Genomic DNA, 20036 nt, shown 5'->3' with positions numbered 1-20036 from the left:
ATTTCAAGATTATTAACTTGCACGATGATAGGACTACAAAATAAACAATGGCATAAATATTAGCAGAGTCAAATAATATATGAATTCAATAATGGTTTTCGTTTGCCTGTTCCTTAACAGCGCTTATACATATAATTGGTATTTTATTTTGAAGTTGAGTTAGAAGGAAGTAGCTTTGTGTGTATGACGCAGAAAAAACGCTGGGAATTCGCTTTATTCTGGAGGAGTTTCGAACTATGGGAGAAGAAACCGGCGTTGATTGTAGTCTGTGCACTGGTTTCTCCACCATCAAGTATAAGAAACTGCGTCCTGCCACGACTTTAAACATCGGAATGTTCGCCGACATGGGACAGGGATGTCTTCTTTGTTAAAAACCCCGAAAAAAACAAATCCGAGACGCAGCATTTTCTTCGGCTGATTCGGTCTCGCTCTGAAGGTACGAACCTCTGAAGTTGGCTAATCTTCGTGCTTTTATACTTTACTGTCAAACTATCACAAATAATAATTTGGAAAAAACAACAACAACTTCACTGCCGTGTTTTGAGTGGGAATCACCGCAGACGGGTCCGTTTTTGTTCACGTTGGCACCGTCCAGAAAGCCACAAGAATCCTGCGGGACGGGCTGTACAAGCGCCACCTGTTGAGAGACGTCAAGTGTTCTCACCGTTTTGGTGGAAAAAAACCAAAATTGGTGTGAAAAAACGACCAACCTGGGCTGACATTTAGCATCCGAATCAGACAAAATGTATAGAGTTCAGTGTAGACAGCACCTAGAAAGAAGTACAGAAGAAAGCAGCCTTACTAATGGAAATGGGTACTTTGACTCGAGTGTTTTATTGAATTAGTGCAAAAAACCCAATTCCGACATAAATAAAAATCAAACAACCAAATAAAGTATAACAAAAGTTATAAGCAGGTATTATGGAAAGATTGTCTTTAAATAGATTTAAATAGACTGCCAACTTTTCTTGCCACAACCTTTTTCCATTAACAGTCCTATTTTCCTTGTTACCGTTGCATAAATTTCCATACATTTAGGGGATTTGCACTTAAAAATAGATAGGTTTTAAATATACTGGGCGTCATTTTCCAGAAAATGTAATTAAAATGTTAACTTCCTAGCTGAAAGTAGTTTTGAGAAGTTGCCAAGTATTCAGAAAGTGTCTGTAGTCGCGATTTTTCTATTTAAACGAGAACCACTTTTTTGTGATGATATCTCCTGCTGAGATGCTACAAACAAGAGTGAGACACAACCAAATAACTGAATAGACCTAACAGGAAACCACTTACTAAAGTTAAAACCCATTGGTGATGTCATTTGTGTTCAGTCATCAGCAGGAAGGAAGGAATTGTGATGTCTGTTCCTCTAGAAGTACCGCTAACCTTAAAAAAGACCATCCTTTCATGCTTGGTTGAACTTTTCCTGTGATGAGCTGCAAACAGCTCCTGTTAAGTTCAGCCTTTGAGCATCAATGGCACAAAGATACTGGTCTAATGAGCTTGATAATTATAAATAAAAAAGATTTAAGCAACTCTTGGGGTACTTTTCCCTAGTAATGTCAAAAATATTGCATCTTTAGTTGGAGAAAACAAACTAAGCACTTCTGTTACTGAGTTTCTGTTACTCATTCGATCTAAAACCCCTCTGCTTTGTCCTGGTGTCATCTTGCTGATGACTCAGGACTCAGATCTGGGTTTTCTTTGGTCCTCCAGCTCACAGTCTGGTGTGTCATCTATTGTTGGTGTGATAATTGGACTGCAACTCTGCCACAAGGCATGAGCAGGTTCCCAGGCTGCATCATTTCAATGGTGTCGTCTATCATTTCACCAAGCTCGAACAGAGCTCCATGTTTTCATCCTAGTACCAAATGAGACTCTGCTTTTCCATTCTCCCAAAACAAAATCTGCTAATGTTCTTAGTGTGAAAGTCAGACTGTAGTCTGCTGCAAAACTGAATCAGAGGTCAGGAATTCACACAGAAGCTGCGTTTACAGTTACTGAGGTGATGGTAGTCGCAGTCACAACTGTGTGCCGGGTGTCAGTGGTATTACCATTAAAATTGTGAATTATTCCCTGGTTTAAAAACAGGGAGATGGTGGTAGCCTACAGAAGGCAGCTTTGTGGCAGCTCTCCCACTGTCCTCCCACTGTCCCTCCATCGATGGCACTCCACTTAATAGGGTGGATAACATCAGGTACCTCAGAGTTCATCTCTCAGAGGAACTCACCTGGTCCACCCAAACACAAATCAGTGTGGAAAGACATTGGCTTTACCACCTGAGACAGCTGAGGAAGTTCAGGGTCTCTGCCAGCCTTCTACATGTGCAGTGGACAGCACTGGACAATATCATACACATAGAAGAAAAGCTGCAGCTGGTTCCCCTCATGCACACTGTCTCTGTGATTATCCTACACTGCTTGAGCCACTTTTATTCATTTTAATGTCACATCACTGTCATGAATAATTGCTGGGTCTTGTTACTTGCACTCCCCAGTTGCTTATATGTTTTTATGGCTATGCAAATTTATATACAGTGTATTTTTATGTCCATTATGTATTGTTGCTTTGAAATTTAGCATTTTAGTTTTGCTCCCAGTCAACATCCCACCACAGAGCGACTCAAGGCTTGTTGATGTGTAGTTGACAAGTGGAAATGTTACATGTGACACAGTTGAATGCTGAATCTGAGAAGCTCTCACACAACCAAATATATCGTTAATTTGCACCAGGCTGCAAAAAGTAGTGGCAGCGTTTTAGCTTGGTCCACATTACATGTTTCACTGCAGATGTATGTCAGATACATTCCAGTCCCACTAAATGTGAGCGATTGAGTTTCTGTTGAGTTTCTGTTTTCATTCCATGGAAAACCAACTACACATACAAAAACCCACGCACTCATCTGTTCAGCTGCGCTACTTATTTTGAGTGGTTTAATTAAACTCCAAATACTTCTCATATTGACTCACATGTTATTACTGGGTTGCTTTGTGTCAACAGGAACCTTTGTAGGACACTGCTCCGTAAATACCAGCAGTTGTACGGCTCTGTACCATGCAGCACAGATTTGTGGATGCAAATATGAACAGTCAGTCAGGATTTAGTGGGACAGTATCAGTCAGAGTCACAATGTCTTCCTGTGCAATAACATTATTGCTCAATGGGACAGTATCATTGCTTTGAGTGATGGTGGGGAGTATGAGTGTTTCTAATCGTTTCATTTATCCTCCAGCAGCTCCTGACAGAAGACAGCATGTGCAGTCGCACCATCAGTCAACCCCCAAAGCAGGAGAGGAAAGGTAGTTTCTTTAAGGTAAGTGCTCCTGTAATCATACCTTTCTGTGACAAAACACAAGGAGGCGGTTGCAGGGGCTGAGTTTGCGACTAATTCAGGAGAAGATTAAAGAGGAGTGGGTGGAAGAGCTGGTTTAAATTTAGCTCTGTAGTTTTTCAATGGTTAGTGTGCTCAAATTAAAGTTTGGTCAAAAGATCTTTGTCTTCCGTGTCAGAAAGGTCAAATATAAAGAATAGGATTCTATCTAAGCCAGAAATGAAACTAAAATATTCGACGCATCAATTTATATAAATACTGCTTCCTTATCTTTGAACTCTGTGTTAATCACACTGAAAATGCACACAAGAAGATAAAAGGTTAAATGGAGGTGAAGCCAGAGCTCGACTGAACGTGGTAACGCGTCACATGTGACGGGAGAATAAAGTAAAAAGCTGTTCTTTGCAGTTGTTTTTTAAGCATACGTTTGGGTTAGGCACTCATTTATAAAACGGGAAATCAGATGAATCAAAGTTTGTGTTTCTTTCATTTAGAGCCAGTGGGAGGTTACGCAACAGGGGATTTGCCCAACAGGACACAATTTTCAGGAAGAGAAACAAATGACGTCAAGGTCATTTTAACCAGAATTAAGATCATGTAGCTATAGGTAACTGCTAACAGAAAGCCTGCTGCTGGACTGTTAAAAGAAAAAACCTCAACTTCTGCTTATCTGGCAAATGTTTTTAATGTCTGGATGTCACAGAGTAGCTTTGCAGCCTCTTCCTGATGAAGGTGCAGTCAAAGGAGTCTCAGTCTCTCATGTTAATATGATTTGATTTGCCTGCATTTAGTGAAGCTTGTGTTTGTGTTGAGAAAGGGAAGTGTCACGATTGAATCCCAGTCAGTTTGTGACGGACAGGCTTGGGCAGTTGCACTTCATAATTCTTGTTTCTGCAGAATATGCCTGAAAGCACCTGAGGTAGGTTAAACCGCAGCCAGATTGTGGATCCCAAGGAATCCTCAGTTGGTCATGGATTTTAAATGCTAGTGGTCGGTAGACATTTCTATTATAAGATGTCTTCTGTACCAGCTTTGGCCTCACATAAAAACTACAGAAGGTCCACCTAGCTTCTCTTTAGGTGTCTTTCTAAGTCTGCTGCCACAAAATAATTCTGTAAAACCGGTGGGATGTTAAAGGTTAGTGCTGCTCTGCCTTTGATCAATGTTGGATCGACTTGATGTTTTGATGACACAGAGATGAAATCATTCCTATCTCTGCCTTTATGTGATTGGTAGGAGAGGAGAAGGAGGGCGTGGTGTGAGGAGAGTAGAATAATTAAAAAGTTTGAGGTTTTGTCTCTCATTTGCAGCTGATTGACTCGTTTGCCTGGGAACTTGGCACCCTAAAGAAGGAAATGGGTAAAAAATACAAACCTGTCCAAGAGGAGCACGACAAAGATGCAGCTCTGGGGTGAGCATATGTTTGTTTCTTTTAAAGCTTAACAGGGTTTCTGTTTATTCTTTACGTGTATGCATTTGGCGCTAGAGTCGAATGTCTTGCAATTTCTCTTATGACCATCAGGGGGCGTAATTTCAATGACTTCAATATTTTCTGCGGTTTGCAGTGATTGATGCTTGTATGCCCCGTTGGGTAAAACCTGGATGGTGTCTTTGAACTGGCAGTAACATAAAACCCAAGACAAAACATGACACCGCACAAAAAAAGGAAAAAAGCCCCTTTCAAATGATGAAGATTGAATCTTAAATTCATTAATTTACAGTACTCTCAATTTAACTTTAACTTGGCTATTTACTGTCAGCTTTTTTTTTTTTCAAATTGTTATTTTTTAATAGTGTAGCTGTATTTTCTCTCTCTGCAGTCTGGGTGAAGAGGTAGGCCGCCTCTTCCTGCAGGCCTCGCCTCAAGCTGGGATCAGAAAAGGGTCCATGAGAGTGAGAGATTCAGGCTACGACTCGCTACATCGGAGGCTCAGTGTCCTGGACAGGCTGGTACAAACACATGCTGTGTGGCTGCAGTTGGGCCTGAGTCACCACAATGCCACACTTATACTCCAGAACCAACCTGCTGGAGTGAGTTCTTCCATTTTTCTATATCACAAAACATTTTCCTGAGTAATACAGCGCAGCGTCTCTTATGGGATGGACTGGCTACCTGTCCAGGTGTATTTCAACCTTGCCGGATGACCCTCCTCCACCCTGATTTGAATCAGCAGAAAATGGATGGATGAAGAATAATTAATGAAAACTGAAAGCGACACAAAGCAAACAGATGTCTGCGTACTTATTTCCGCCCTGATTGGCTGTCATCTTCTCATATGCAGACCTTTTTAGTGAGGAAATCAACCAGCATGCAGAAGAAGGTGATCTCTTTACGAATGGACCACAACACTGCACTTCCTGTCCAAGACTTCCCAGTCAGGGAGAACAAATACAGTAAGTATTGAGAATGTTAAAAGTCCCAATGCATGTGCACTTTATCTCTGATGTCAGCTATTTCCTTCTGTGGTGAGGTAAGCTTTTTAACTTACCTGTAAATAAGGGAAATTCCCTCAGCTTTGAATGAGCAGGTGCTCCTTTTTGAACCTGCCGTGGTAGCTGGCCAGACTGGAAATTCCAAATGCTTCCTTAGTGAGAATATCTTCTGTAAGAAAGGCCCTGCCCTCCCTGGGCATTGTCACCACAAAAGTAGGCAATTTCTCATAGTTTTTTTCTCATAATTTCTCAACAAAAAAACAGCGCTTCAACAACAATGAAAACCAATGACAGAGGAAACTATAGAACAATAAAAAAGTCAAGAAAAAAGTCATAGGTGGAGATCAAGAAAACATATTAACATATTTACACAGCCATTCACCTACACATATGAGCCTATACATACTGTATGCACCTATGGATTTGGTGTGTTAGAATGTTACTGAGAATGTATGTCTGTGTGTAATGTGTGTATGTTTAAGTCTGCCACTTGGTATCACATTTAGTAAGACTGGGACACCGTAGCCCCACTAGGCCAATCCAGGCGTCGGGCCACATGCAGCACAGGAAGACATAATAGCTACTGACCCCCTGCAGGATAGAAGAGACATAAAGGCCAACCATCCTGTGGACAACCACAATCCTCCAGGGCAGGACAGCAGGACCACGTTTATAAGAACTATCTCCCATAGTGAAAGAATCCATTTCTAACATATAATGGAAACATTTTGTGAAAATGTTTGAGATGTATCGATGCCTTAACTGTGAGTCCATGCCAGAACCACGTTAAACTGAGTTAAACCATCTGCGTGTGCACCTCTGACCCTCCTAGGTAACCACGGACTCTTCGTTCTGTTAGAGCAGCGCTTCTCAAATAGCGATGCGTGTGACCCCGGAGAACATGTTTTTTTTTTTTTTGCCGTACTAGAATAAAGTGTAATTGCACATCCCGCGCGCACACACCACAGAGCAAGAGATAGGAAGTGCAGTGAACAAACCACCAAAAGACAGCATGAAAAAATACTTAACAGTGATGAAAAGAAAGGCGGAGAGAGACGGAGATAATGAGACATACGAAAGTCTCCCGAAAGCTAAGACGAGGAAATATGACGAAGCATATATAGCGCTTGGCTTCACTGCGACTACGGTGGGAGACGAGGAAAGACCGGTGTGTTTACTGTGTCTAAACATGTTGGCAGGACAGCATGGAGCCAAATAAATGAAGGCGTCACTTAAAGACATTACACCCCAGTCACGCTGATAACCCTAACCCTGGTTAACCCTAACACTAACCCTAACCCCGGTTAACCCTAATCCTGGTTAACCCTAACCCTCACTTAAAGACATTACACCCCAGTCACGCTGATCAGCCGCTTGAGTTTTTTCGGCAAAAACATGCCGAATATTGGCAACAGTCATCCCGCTTTGGTCTATATTTCTTTCTTTTTTTGTTTTCTTTAATATTAATAAGGATACAATGTTATGCAGAGGTGTACTTATAACAATTTCATAGACAAATTATACTAATTATAGTCACGGCGGGGAGGGGGGGGGGGCGCAAAATGTTTTCTTCTTCCTAGGGGGGGCGTAACAGAAAATAATTGAGAAGCACTGTGTTAGAGTAATGCTAAAAGGTTTTATTTATTTAGCTTGAATAAGTTCATTTTCTGACAATAGTGTGTAACAATCTGTCTAAGTGTGTACTCCTTTGTGCAGCTTTTTCTCTCGAGGGTTCAGGCTTAAGTTTTGCCGACCTTTTCCGTCTGGTGGCTTTCTGCTGCATTAGCAGGTGAGTCCTTTGCTTGTTTCCCCCCTGAATGCCTCCACATCCTGAAAACTACTCTTTTCACAACATATTTGGAGAAGTCACACCTGAACTTATCATCCTCCCACTTTATTATGCCCTTTTGGGATGGATGAACTATTCATAGAAAAATTTGGTTCTCAGAACTATTCTTGGAAACGACTTTATTCTTGGCATGTTAAAGATTTGCAAAAGTGTAATGAATGAATTAAGCTTGTTCAGCCCCCACCTGTTTCCCCCTCTCTGCTCCTTAAACTCTATAAACTTTTTTCCCCACCAGAGATGTGTTGCCTTTCACTCTGAAGCTTCCCGACGCCATCGCTTCTGCCAGGACATCTACTGAACTTGAGGAGGTCGCTAAACTCGGAGCAGGTTTGTTTCTTGTAGTTTTCCTGGCTGAAGATATGGTGTTTGTTGACTTGTGGCAAACCATTTGAGACATAGAATATCATGAAAATCCAGTGGACCAGATATGGACGACGCTATCGTTATGGAACAAACCACAGTTCCAGAGGGAACAGTAACGGCATGTGTAAAGTGGAAGTTTGTAGCATTCATCCAGTTTTCCTCAATGTCACATCTGTTAGTTGTAAAAATGTAACAGCCCCGATCCCCCCACTCTGGCATACCAGTGCAGCATGACTCAATCCTCAGGGGCTGTTGCCTCTTCCAGGCACAGGTCTTCCTCCTCTTCTTCTCATGTGAGACCTGCATTTTTACCTTCATGAGAATGGTGTGAAAAAGGATGGTGTGAAGGTGCAGAGGTGTGGTAGGAATCATTCTTCACTGCCTCCCCCCTTCCTGCAGCTATGCTGTGACAATTTTTTGCCAAACCTGCCAGATCAAAGGAGCCAGATGGCCTCGTGTAGAAAGATGACACCTCCTTTTTACATGGTCTCTGATGATGTCCAGACATTGTTGGGTGTGCTTCGTACTGTCCTTTACAAACAAAAGGGTTCCTGTTTAGTCAGGCGATACAATGAATGGGCTTGTCTGGACAGATGTACTTGACTGATGTGAACAGGTAATCTAAAAGACTTTTCTGACGCATATGCAAACATTTGTGGTCAGTAAAGATGAGAGATCACTTTTCTCAGTGTGGAATTATCTGTTGTTGGTCTTCACCTGTAACAACATATGGAAGACAGTCTTTGCCGTCAGTTTTTGCATGTGGACTCATGTAATCCTGATTTTAAAGATGGACTTTTGCATTTGTATATCATGTGTCGAGCTTTCGCCACCTCTGTACCTTATCCTGTGAAGAAGTCACCCGAATCCCTGATAGAAATGTATTTTTCACCGTTTAAAAACCGGGTCAAAGCACGTATAATAGATCACATCATTCACATTAATTTATTCAAGTATTCATCCTTTATTATTCAAACCAGTTCTTTTGCTCCTCTCAGGTTGCACGTGTGTTGCTAAACATGCCTCCTGCTTGTTAATCTGCACATGATTTAAAACAGAGTTGATAGTTGTTTTGTACAGTTATTGTGCAGCTTGGTAAATGTCACTACATTTTTACAAATGTTTTTTTATTGGAGGGTATCCCATAATAACTTAGAAGCATTTTGAAATTCAGTAAGTCATACTTTCAGCTGTGTTTTTTAAAGGACAGGTTTATGGGACGACATTCTGTCTGGTATTTGTAACTCTTACTAGTGAGATCTATTCATGTGGGTTTTAATTTCCTTGTTACATTCCATCTGTAAAAGGGAAAAAACAAAGCTCTGAATTGATGACGTACTAAACAAAGGCAGGCGGACTTGTACCAAACCTGTGTCAGTGTGTTTTGAGAGGGAAAAACAAAGAGGGACAGAGGGGGTGAGTTTAGCTGACAGGGGAGGGGATACAGGCGGAGCGTATCTGGAGAGTAGAGTCAAACCCAGACTGAGTGTGAGCTAGAAGAGTTTCAGCTTGTGCAAGTGCATCAGCCTGTTTGCGTCAGACATGGAGCGAGCGTGAGCTCAATGGATCATCTGTTTGTCGGGGTCGTTCGGGATCACAGCGAGTATTGTTCTGGAGCTGCATGAAGGAGCTGCGCTGTTTTCTGGTACTGGTCCCGATGTTGTTCCCATGAATTGTTTCATTCATCGTGGTGAAGCTCAGAGAGTCGAGGTTAAATTAATATAGCCCAGTTTTCCTTTTGTTGCTAGTTTCCTTTTTGCAGATTTAAGGTCATTAATGAGGATAAATTGTTGATTGTAGTGCTCAATATAGTAAAAGCCTGGTTTTACCCACCTACTTTACGATTTTATTAGTAGTTTATATTCTCTGTCATAAGATGCATTAAAATGTTCTGAGCTGTTTATTCACTGATAATGAAGAAGATGTTTTGGTGACTGTCTTCTGCAGGCTTCTGGAAGGCGACCCAGTGCTCAGTCACAGTAACAGAAGTAGCTGCACCTGAAAGACCACCTCCCCCCACGCAGAGACCCGTCTCCTCGGCAACCACCCACAAGTGCCCCTGGCTTCGAGTTCGCACCCCATCTGAGCTCGATTGTTGCCAGTCCAACGGAGCTCTCTGCTTCATTAACCCACTTTTCATTAAGGTGCACCAGCGCGACACCTGTGAACACACTTCCAAACCGGCTCACCTAGTCCAGGGGGAGGAGCTCCACAGAAACAACATTAAAACCAACCATAGCGACGGTGACTCTGTGACAAGTCATTCCCAGCTCTGTAGTTCGGACCACCTCGACAGCAGTTTGCAGAGCGCAGAGCCATACAACCAAAGCAGTGAAAATAACCACGAGGGACAGAAAACCAGCACTGCAGAAGCTTGTCCACGATTACCGCCTCCTCGCCCACCGCCGCCTCGATTTCCACCACAACGCCTCGGGCAAGTTGGTCATCAGCGAAGCATGCCAGTGATGGCATCTTGGATCAATCTCTCAAAGGAGAAGGAGAAGGAGAGGGAGAGGGACCAGGGCGGCAGCCGCCTTTCTCGCCTTGGTTCCTCGTTGAGCATCAGCCCCTCGTCCTCTCCTCCCAACAGACTGAGCCTCAGCTCGCCCATATCCATCCCCTGGCCCTCGCTGCCCATCTCTCTGCCATCGCTGTCCTCCTCCCCTCGTCGGGCCGTGGCGTCTTCGACATCCAGCCAGGAGGATGCCCAATGCCACTTGGCACTGCAGGACAGCACTATTGAGGAGGCGCTCATCAGGGCTAAGCTTTTCCATCAGGATGCCAGCAGATCCCCTCCCCAGAATTCCTGTAGTCCTCCCGAATCGTCACTCAACGCTGGCAACAAAGAAGCAGCGGAGGAACGTGTCGGCCAGCGGCTCAGTGACATGAGCATTTTAACAGATTCTTCAGACTCCCTGGATGACTCGCAGTCACCGTCTTTCTTCCTTCCTCCCCTACACGACCCCAACCCCCCCACTATGGATGACCTCGACACCCACCTCCCCCTTTCTCTGCCACCCCCCGTTCGACCATATATGACAGAGGATGATGACGACGAAGAAGAGGATGAAGACGATGCTGACTATGGCCTCAGCCTGGAGAGTGACCAGGACCAGGACCAGGACCAGGACGTGACTATGGCCCCACCGGGCCACCGCATAAAGCGCTGTCCCAGCGCAGGCGCGTTGGTCCTGCTGCGGAAAGTGAGCTTTGTCATCAACTCTCTGATAACCCCGGAGAAGAGGGCCATACACCGCGTGGTGGAGCTGTCCAGGAACAAAAGCTCCTACTTTGGCTGCCTGGTGCAAGACTATCTCAGCTACATGGACCAGGGCTCTGGCACCCAGGCCTGGCACAGCTATGCTACTGGACTGGAGCTGCTGCAGACACTGCGCCAGTTCATCACTCAGATGAAGAGCTACCTGACGCAGAGCTCGGAGCTGCAGCCCCCCATCGAGAGCCTCATTCCTGAGGAGCAGATCGGTGAGCACCAAAGCAACACAAGGAAGTTCTGCCCTGTTTAGCTGAGATTGTCTGCTGCTGCTGCACTCTGCACCGCTTTAGATATGAGTTCCAACATTTCGTCACACCTTTCTGCTATATTGCGACATCTTTTACCTCACTTAGTCGTGAGGTAGTGATTATTTTTGAACGAATGATGTATTTTACGGTGGAGATTCTGACTCACCGCGTCACAGGAACATGTGGAATGCAGATGCTGCAGATTCACTTCAACAATTTGCTCGTAACATGTGGAAAACCGTGTGGTCACGTGTTCGCAGCTGCATGCGTGCGTCTGCATTCACGTGGCGAAGCACTTCCCGTCGCACTTGTTGTGGAGTCGGTAAATGGAATCAGTGTTCCCTTTAAAAGGTTGGCAGACGTGTCATCCAGCACTAATATTTGCATTTGCCAGCGTTTGTTCTATTACTTTTTTAGATTGTGTGACAGCGGCTTTGAGAATAGAAAATCAGGAAACGTCACACACCTGCAGGGAGGTCTGCACGCCTGGCTTGAGTAATGGAGTGTAAACAGAGGTACAAAGAGGGTTTTATCCAGGGAAAGAGCCCACATGCCTCTACTGGCCTGCTGTAAATGGCTGATCTGATTTTGAAGCGATTTGGCATTTCTGCCTGCTCAGCTGTCATCATCTGATGGGCAGGCGTTCTTAAAAGTGAATTAAAAGGGCACTTTATACACACGAGTCACGAGTTTTAAAAAGTTAAACTGCCTAAAGTGCAGAACTGAGATTCTCTCAGCTTCATTACACGAGTGAAGACACTTCAAAGCCTTTTCCGAGCAGAGTTTTTGGGGGAAAGCGGAGGCCCGAATGTCTCCGTAGAGGATGGAAAGGTTATATGGGAGCGTTGCCTCCACTGTTGAGGAGCTCACATGTTTTCCATCTGTAGTTTCCAGTGTTTTTATGAAGCCCGGCAGATTTTTGTCCTTCCTTTGAGAACTGAGGTCATTACAGAATTATTCAGGTCAGACGTAAACATGAAAGGACACGTTCTGAATCAGAGAGTGCTTCTGTCCCCTGAATGGCCTGTTGTTTTTTACAACACGTGACAACATGTGTAGCTCCAGTTCTTGGAATAGTTGCCCAATATTTTGTTGTGGCAGCTTCAGAGCATGTTTTGTGTAGCGCTCAAAGGCCGGCCTGTGCAGAGGCCTCCGTCCCTGCCAAGTCTTCTGTCCAATCAGAATGAGCAGTGGAGACGAGCCCCTCCTTCATATTCAGTGTTTTAGTACTATTGAACAATCTGCTCTCATCAAACAGATTCATCAGTTAAGACATGAGATATTTAAGGAAAATGAAAAACAATTAGACCCACTGCAATACTAGATGGGTCTGAACGACAGATTATTATGAGCGTTTCTGGTGTGTGTGTGTGTGTGTGTGTGTGTGTGTGTGTGTGTGTGTGTGTATGGGACTGACAGGAGATTGTTTTTACACTTATGTTAATCAATAATTGATCCTGTTTGCTTTGTTTTGATGCTGTTGACGATGTGGGAATGCTATTTTTGTGCCTCATATCAGACGTACAGATTGTAATTTTCCAGTAAGGAAGTGGAGAGGGAGGATGTTTATTTCAAAAGGAAGGCGCTTGTGTCCTTGAACATGTCATCCATCTATGAAAGCTCAAGGTTTCAAAGAGTGTCCTGGATCCTAGAACAAGTTTTTCCTGATGTTATGTTGCGAATGTTATTCCTCCAACCTGGAATTTGTCATCATTCCATCAGCATGTCACTGAACAGGAAGTGCATGTTTATTTCCAACTTTTCTCTTTGGTACTTGTTAAACTTGTCTCGAGTCCTTCCCTCTGTGGCTTGTCTTTCTTCTTCGGTCAAAATAACTTCACTGAGTCTCTGAATCTGGGCTGATCAACAAACATAGAAGCTCTCAGATCAGGTTGTTATCCCGGCAAAAATGTTGGAGAACCAGTGTGAACGCTGATGGTGCGGAATCAAAACTGTGTCTGCAAAAATCAGTGCTGACTTTACCACTCCAACGAAACACACACACACACACACACACACACACACACACTCAAACTTATTCATCAGCACTGTGGTTTGACCGCACTGCGTCCATCCTGCATTATGATATCATAATTAGTCATACTGCACATGCTTGTATATAAGTGTGTGCACGCACGCACACACACACACACACACACACACACACACACACCTCTGCTGGGAAAAAAAATCACATATGATCCTGTTCTAGATTTATTCTAGGAAGAATGTTGGTAAAAATTAGGGGTTTTTTCCCCCCTTCAATCTCATCAAGAAGAGACGTTCAAGTTTTTTTTTTCTAAATGTATCTTTCAGATTACCGTACACGTGGTCGGAGACTTTTCTGCTGTGCGACGTGATCCCTCATGAGAATCTTTTCTACAGATGCAGTCCTGGAGAAGGCCATGCACAAGTGTGTCCTCAAGCCCCTGAAGGCTGTGGTCAGCACCGCCCTGCAGGAGTTCCAGGTGCGCAGCGGCGAGTGGCGTGAGCTGAAGGAGAACCTGGCCCTCGCCAAGGCCCGGCAGCCCCAGGAACTGGGCGTCACCGTGACTCTCCCCCCGCACCCCATGGCTATAGAGAAGATCAGGCAGAAGTTCCAGACCATGATCAAACTGTACTCGCCTGAGAAAAAGGTCCATATGCTACTGAAGGTGTGCAGGCTCATTTACGCCATCATGGAGGACCATTCAGGTGTGTCTCCACGCAACAATGTGTTCCACATCACTCTGTGTTCCTGCCCTTTGTGTGAACCCCGGTCCTTCCTCTCAGGTCGCCCGTACGGTGCGGACGACTTCCTTCCGATGCTCACCTACGTGCTGGCTCAGTGTGACCTGCCCCAGCTGGACAACGAGATCCTGTACATGATGGAGCTGCTGGACCCTTCGCTGCTGCAGGGAGAAGGTTCCTCTTTCATTCATTCACAGAGAGACAGGAACGTTTCCCCCGGAGAGCCACTGTTTTGGTGACGCTCTGCCTCCTCTCGTCCAGGTGGTTACTACCTGATCAGTGTGTTTGGAGCCATGTCCCTCATCAAGAACTTCCAGGAAGATCAGGCAGCCAAAGTCCTGAGCTCTGAGACCAGGGACACGCTCCACCAGTGGCACCGCCGCCGCACCTCCACCCTGCGTGCTGCGCCCTGCATCGACGACTTCCAGGTAGAGACTCGGCTGCTGTTTTTAGAGCCACCTGCAGAGATTTAAAATGAATTATTCAGACTCTTCCTGCTAAAAGAGGCAGTTTTGGGTTGATCAGTTTTTCTGTCTTTATTGAACAAACCTGTTTTTTGTTTGTGTCCGTTTCCGTGTCAAGTGGAGAACACACACACATGAAGATAAGCAAATCAGGCAAATCCTCACACCAATTTTGGTTGGAAATATTGAACAAGTTTAATATTTAGCTGTTTATTGGGACAAATGTCCTCTAAACACACCTCACTAGTATCAAACACAGGATAATGTGGCGTTTGCCGTCTTTGGTCGTAATGTGTGTTCCCCGCTTACCATGGAAAAGAGCTTTTATTATGTGACCTTTCCAACAATTTAACTTTGTTAATTATTACTGATCGGTGTCGAACTTCTACAAGTCACTATTATTTATTTTTTTACCCTCTGCAATTCCTTAACTTAACGGATTTTCAGATATGCGTGTTCTAAACGTCCGTCCGTTTTCCTCAGAATTACCTGCGGGTGGCGCTGCACGAGCTGGACAGTGGCTGCACCGCCAAGACCCTGCAGGTGCGACCCCACGCCACCGTGGACGAGGTCTGTCAGCTGTGTGCCGGCAAGTTCAGAGTGTCGAAGCCCAAAGAATACGGCCTGTTCCTGGTGATGGGGGGCACCAGCCAGCAGCTCGCCCCGGACACACACCCTCAGAAGATCAAAGCAGAACTGCACAGCCGGCCACAAGTGGACCCCTTCTACTTTGTCTACCGCCGCGCGGCCACTGTGGGGTCCTCGCCGGCGGGCCTCCTCAGCCCCGGCCTCAGCGAGCTGGCTGACCTCCACCGAGCGTCCGAGTTCCTCAACAGCGGCTCGCTGTCGGTGTGACTGCAGCGGGGTCGACCCCCGCGCCTGAACGGCGGCGGACGGCACGATGGCGTGCCAGGCCCGCCTTTAGAGAAGCGCCACTTCTGCTTTCAGATGGCACGTGTTCGACTTGTCTGACAGGAACGTACAGAGGCACAAAAAGAGGGAAGGAAGGGAGAGATGTTTTTTCCTTTCTGAAATCAGAACGCTGACGGGGAGGCTGAGGAGCGGAGCATTTAGCTGAGTGCAGAGCATTTAGCTGGGTGCGGAGCATTTAGCTGAGTGCGGAGCATTTAGCTGGGTGCGGAGCATTTAGCTGAGTGCGGAGCATTTAGCTGAGTGCGGAGCATTTAGCTGAGTGCGGAGCATTTAGCTGGGTGCGGAGCATTTAGCTGGGTGCAGAGCATTTAGCTGGGTGCGGAGCATTTAGCTGGGTGCAGAGCATTTAGCTGAGCTCCTCATGACAGTTGCAGGTCAACTGGGTTTTTATTTTATCCTTTGGTGTTTCGCTTGTGTTCGTGCTTGTATGGACCCTGGTGGCGGCCGCTCCACAGCCTCGTTCAAACGCGTCTTCCTCTTCACCTGCCGCTTCCCACCAAGTAGATGATTCGATAGTTTCAGGAAGCTGCTGAAGGAGGAAAAACTCATTTGTTCCAGTGGATGTGGGAAGATGTGAAAATAGTTTGGTTGCCATCCTTGATGAATAAACTGATCTGGAGTTGAACAACCAATCAAATCCCAGGTCAAACATGCAGCTCGGTGTTTTTACTCCTGTGCTTTAGGTCGTGTATTTGCAGGCAAATCCCAACGTCATCAATGAAGGATTTAATAGATTTTAGGGTCTTTCAGTTTAATATTTGAGAAATGTTTAATGTGCTGCTTGTAGTTAGTTTAGTGTTAGAAACAGGACGGTGTCCTCTGGCACTCAGTACAGATTTTTTTGTATTAACCAATTATCCTGGAGATATTAAATATGTTTAGTAACGTGCAAAATCGTAGTGGGGATGAAATTTACGGCATTAATTTGTGAGGACGACTAACTCCAGTGTTGGATTTTTATCAGTCACATTTAAATACTTGAAATATCTGCGTGTAAAGATTCTGCTACATGAGCAAATGAACAGTAACACTCCATCTGTCTCTTAGGGTGTCAGACTTTCAGGGTGGGGGAGGTGGTCTTCATTTATGGTCTGTATTTAAACTGTATATATGTCATCTCTACCTGTTTATAACATGTTTGCTACTCTGAAACAGTATTTGCTACTGTGCAAGGATTTTTACTCACAGGCTTTTTTGTAGTAGACCTCATTCGGTTTGTTCCTGTTGTTGGTAATAGTTATAAAACATTACTTTGCACTTCAATGGTTAACAACTGAGATGAGCAGTGTGTGATACCGCCATCTGCTGGTACAACATGGCCTTATCTTTAAACAATGCATCAGGCAGCACATTTAACTGGTATGACATTAGGCATAAAAATAAATGTAATTACAGTTTTAAATAATGTAAATGCATTGCTGTATGTATGCATGTAATGTATTTTACCCAGTCGCTATGGTTGGGGCCCCCCACACCTCTGAATATGGCTGTAAACAAGGTTTCTTGTTCAATTGGTGATTAAATTTGGAATAATGACCTGTGCAATTGTAGGTCTTTGTTTTGTTGTCCTTGTCCCTCTGGGGGGGTGCTGGGGTCTATCCCAGCTGCATGTGGGTGCATGGTGCACCCTTGGGTGGGTAGCCTGCTCATATCATGGCCTGGTGGGCAATGATGGGATGGGTTTGCCTCCTCATGCCAGGGCACCCTCCATGTTCTGATGAGATGAGGTTTCTGGCATGTCCCCCAGCTACTGGGACACCTTCCATGTCTTGTCTGCACTGGGTCTTGAACCAAGGACCCTTGCTACTGCAGCCCAGTGCTTAACAGGCTGAGCTACTGCTGCAACACTCATTTGTTATTGTCTTCTGGCGGACTGATGTAACGCTACACCATGATCCTTACAGCCAAACTCATAAGAACCTGAAGATTCAAGTTATGGTCTATGGTTCTTCGAGGTGGGTGGAACTCGAGCACACTACGAAAGGCGGTGCCAAGTTGAGCCTTTTCCCTCTAGGCAGACAGCTGTGCCCGTTCCAGCTGTAACTCTGAATGGTCCCGTCCACCGCGGCTCCTGCCACTTTGGTTTGAACACTTTTATGAGTCTCCGTAGTCTGGCTGCTCTTGGAGCCTGCAGAGAAAGACTAGTGGATAGATGGTGAAGCATTTTATACATTACCTTTGTGTTGCCAGGGATCGGCGGTCCCACGGCACAACATGGTCTTGGAAATGGGCGCCCATGATGTAACTCAAAAGGGGTGAATCTATTTATTGAATACCTGATTGAGGGAAGGACCAATGGCAATGCATCCACCCAATTTAACCCTGTGGTGGCCACTGCCTTTGCCAATTTAGTTTTTAGATTTAAATCCACCGAGCGTCTGAGTTCCTCCTTTCAACTTTCCTCTCGGACTGGGGGTGGTAGACTGAACCATATTTGTGTCAAAGCCCCATCTGGGTTTCAACTATCTCCAGATGTTTGTTCTTGAAACGGGAACCATTGTCTGATCTTATAATCTTGGGAAATTCATGTTGAGGAATGTAATGACTTATAAGGGCCTTTATCACAGCCTCCGCATCCTCTTTGGAGGTTGTGTGTGCTTCGGGCCATCCGGAGTAGGAGGCTACCATTACTGGTAAATACCTTTTACCCCTTCTCCCATATCAGTGATATCTATCACTATTTCTTCTCCTGCAGATTTAGGAACTGGAAAGGTTCCTGGGCAAAGCTTGACACCTTTTTTTTAGGATTGTATTGGGTGCATATAACGAAATGCCCGAAGGCTTCCAGTTCAATACAGTCCCAGACCAAAACTCACAGTTCACCGCTTGCAGTTAACCACAGACACTTATTATTAATTTAACTTATTAATTCATTTAACTTTGCCATAACCTGCACTGTTACTGAAATAGGCAGCGCTTACCTGTAGACGTTGTGGCGGAGAGGCGGTTTGTTTATTCGTGGTCGCCATAACGCCAATTCATCTACTGCAAGCACACGTGGTTCCAAAGCGCCGTTATCGCCCTCTGGCGGACAGATGTAGTACAACACAATCCTCGCAGTCTAAATCAAATTAACCTGTAAATAAATTGCTTTTACAAATGGGAGCGATTTTTCTAGTGCCTACATTACCCACAATTAATCAGGTTTTTTTTAGTCGAATTCTTCCTGTTTTTAACTGTTGTAGGTGAAAAATATCCAAAATGTTTTCCGCACAATAAATGGTTAAATAAGAAAATTACTAATATGTGTAATCCTTCGTTCTGCCACTAGATGGACGGACATCACACCAGCCCAACTATCGTCAAACAGCCAAAAGCACAAAATCAGGCAGCAGAATTAAGTTAACTACAAGATTAAACGTAAAATTAAATCTTATTACATTTGCAATTAAGGTAAAAATAGATTAATGGTATTACAGTTTTAACTGGTATATCGAGAACCCTACACCTCGTAGCATAACGGGCCTGAAAATTAAAGACTGTTAATTTAGAATATTTCTATATTCTAAATTTACCCACGGTTGGATTGAGTATTGAGTTGTTGATTCAATTAGAATGAATAAAAACTGCAAATAAACACGATCGCGTGAGGCCAAAGTCTCGCTATCGCCCTCTGGCGGACAGATTTAAAACATCACGGTCCAGCAGCATGAATCAAATGAACTTATAATTTAAAATATGTGTGAAAAACAACAACAAAAAACCCTCCAGTTTGATAGTGTAGTCATGAACCCACACCAAAATGTTCACTGTATTAGATCTATTTTAAGTGAAATATTTGTGTAAAAAAAAAGGGGGAAATATTTACTTTTGTTTTGTTCAGGCCAAGAATTACGGAATATTGTTAACTTTAAACTTGAAATATGTTTCTTTGGTTATGTGAGAGGTATTCAATGGTGTGTTAAATTGGTGATTATTAAGAAACAATGATTTTCACCATGCAGAACTCGCTCACTACTAGTAAACATGGTTCCAACGCGCTGATATCGCCCTCTGGTGGACAGATGTAGAACATCATTACGATCCGAACATTCTGATTTAAATTAAGTTAATATTTAATTATTCTTTGTAGAAAATGTTGGTGTAGTCCAAGAATGTTAACGTAAAAGCTCCAGTTAATTTTGTCATCAATACATATCATTGCATGCTTCCACCCACGAGCAATTACCTTATTGGAAAAGTGTGGTAAACACTAAAATATAAAAAAATGAATATGATTTCATCACTTTATTGACGGATGCTGCAAATGAAAACCATTCAAATCAAAGAGCATATCTGGCCACAAATTCAAAGTATGATGAGGATTTAAAAAAAATTTTTTCATGTCATCCATCAATTTGTCAATTTGAGGCAAATGATTTCTACTAACGTGCAAGTTTGTAACGCCATGAAAACCTTTAAGACAAAGTCTGTA

General features: G+C 44.1%; 1 protein-coding gene and 1 long non-coding RNA gene across 3 annotated transcripts; one reads left to right on the top strand and one right to left on the bottom strand.

Moving 5' to 3' along the window:
- Nucleotides 1-199: 199 nt before the first annotated feature.
- rin2a (Ras and Rab interactor 2a) lies at nt 200-17172 on the top strand. Of its 2 annotated transcripts, none has more exons than XM_029835204.1 (12): nt 200-436; nt 3233-3310; nt 4639-4739; nt 5149-5359; nt 5611-5722; nt 7478-7550; nt 7846-7937; nt 9921-11456; nt 13881-14189; nt 14268-14399; nt 14487-14653; nt 15173-17172. In XM_029835204.1, the coding sequence occupies exons 2-12, from the start codon at nt 3251-3253 to the stop codon at nt 15542-15544; spliced, it is 3165 nt and encodes a 1054-aa protein (XP_029691064.1). In that variant the 5' UTR covers nt 200-436; nt 3233-3250; the 3' UTR covers nt 15545-17172. The 2 variants fall into 2 exon arrangements, with proteins under 2 accessions (XP_029691064.1, XP_003963951.2); XM_003963902.3 differs by having other exon boundaries at nt 3230-3310.
- LOC115249555 (uncharacterized) lies at nt 445-1386 on the bottom strand. Its single transcript, XR_003888232.1, has 3 exons — nt 1291-1386; nt 711-770; nt 445-637 (listed from the first exon to the last, which is right to left on the bottom strand). It is a non-coding gene; the product is annotated as an uncharacterized lncRNA (long non-coding RNA).
- Nucleotides 17173-20036: the final 2864 nt, after the last annotated feature.

The sequence above is a fragment of the Takifugu rubripes genome, chromosome 4 (genome assembly GCF_901000725.2).
Source record: "Takifugu rubripes chromosome 4, fTakRub1.2, whole genome shotgun sequence".
Lineage (NCBI taxonomy): Eukaryota > Metazoa > Chordata > Actinopteri > Tetraodontiformes > Tetraodontidae > Takifugu > Takifugu rubripes.
This window is presented reverse-complemented; position numbering and strand designations above follow the sequence as displayed.